The 235-nt window shown below is 71.5% G+C and overlaps 1 protein-coding gene across 1 annotated transcript in view; it reads right to left on the reverse strand.

Moving 5' to 3' along the window:
* GREB1 (growth regulating estrogen receptor binding 1) overlaps positions 1–235 on the reverse strand; it is a 91,759-nt gene that overhangs the window by 35,295 nt on the left and 56,229 nt on the right. Inside the window, exon 21 of the mRNA XM_027773597.1 lies at positions 1–234. Coding sequence (XP_027629398.1) covers positions 1–234 — 234 coding nt within the window. The remainder of the gene's footprint in view (position 235) is intronic.

Consider the following 235-nt stretch of genomic DNA (forward strand, 5'->3'; position numbering starts at 1 on the left):
CTCGGTGGACGTCATGGTCTTGCTGAGCAGCGGGCGGAAGGAGCCGGCCCACGTGACGGAGTGCGAGGGCAGCAGCGAGGCGGCCTTGGGCAGGCCGCTGCCATCGGTGGACATGACCATGTCGTAGGCCAGCTTGGGCAGGAAGACGACGGGCGGCTGGCGGCTGGCCTTGGTCAGGGCGCACTGGGAGCCCTGCAGGACCAGGCCGACGGCGGCGGAGGGCGAGGACGAGGAC

The sequence above is a fragment of the Tupaia chinensis genome, unplaced genomic scaffold (assembly GCF_000334495.1).
Source record: "Tupaia chinensis unplaced genomic scaffold, TupChi_1.0 Scaffold000045_1, whole genome shotgun sequence".
Lineage (NCBI taxonomy): Eukaryota > Metazoa > Chordata > Mammalia > Scandentia > Tupaiidae > Tupaia > Tupaia belangeri.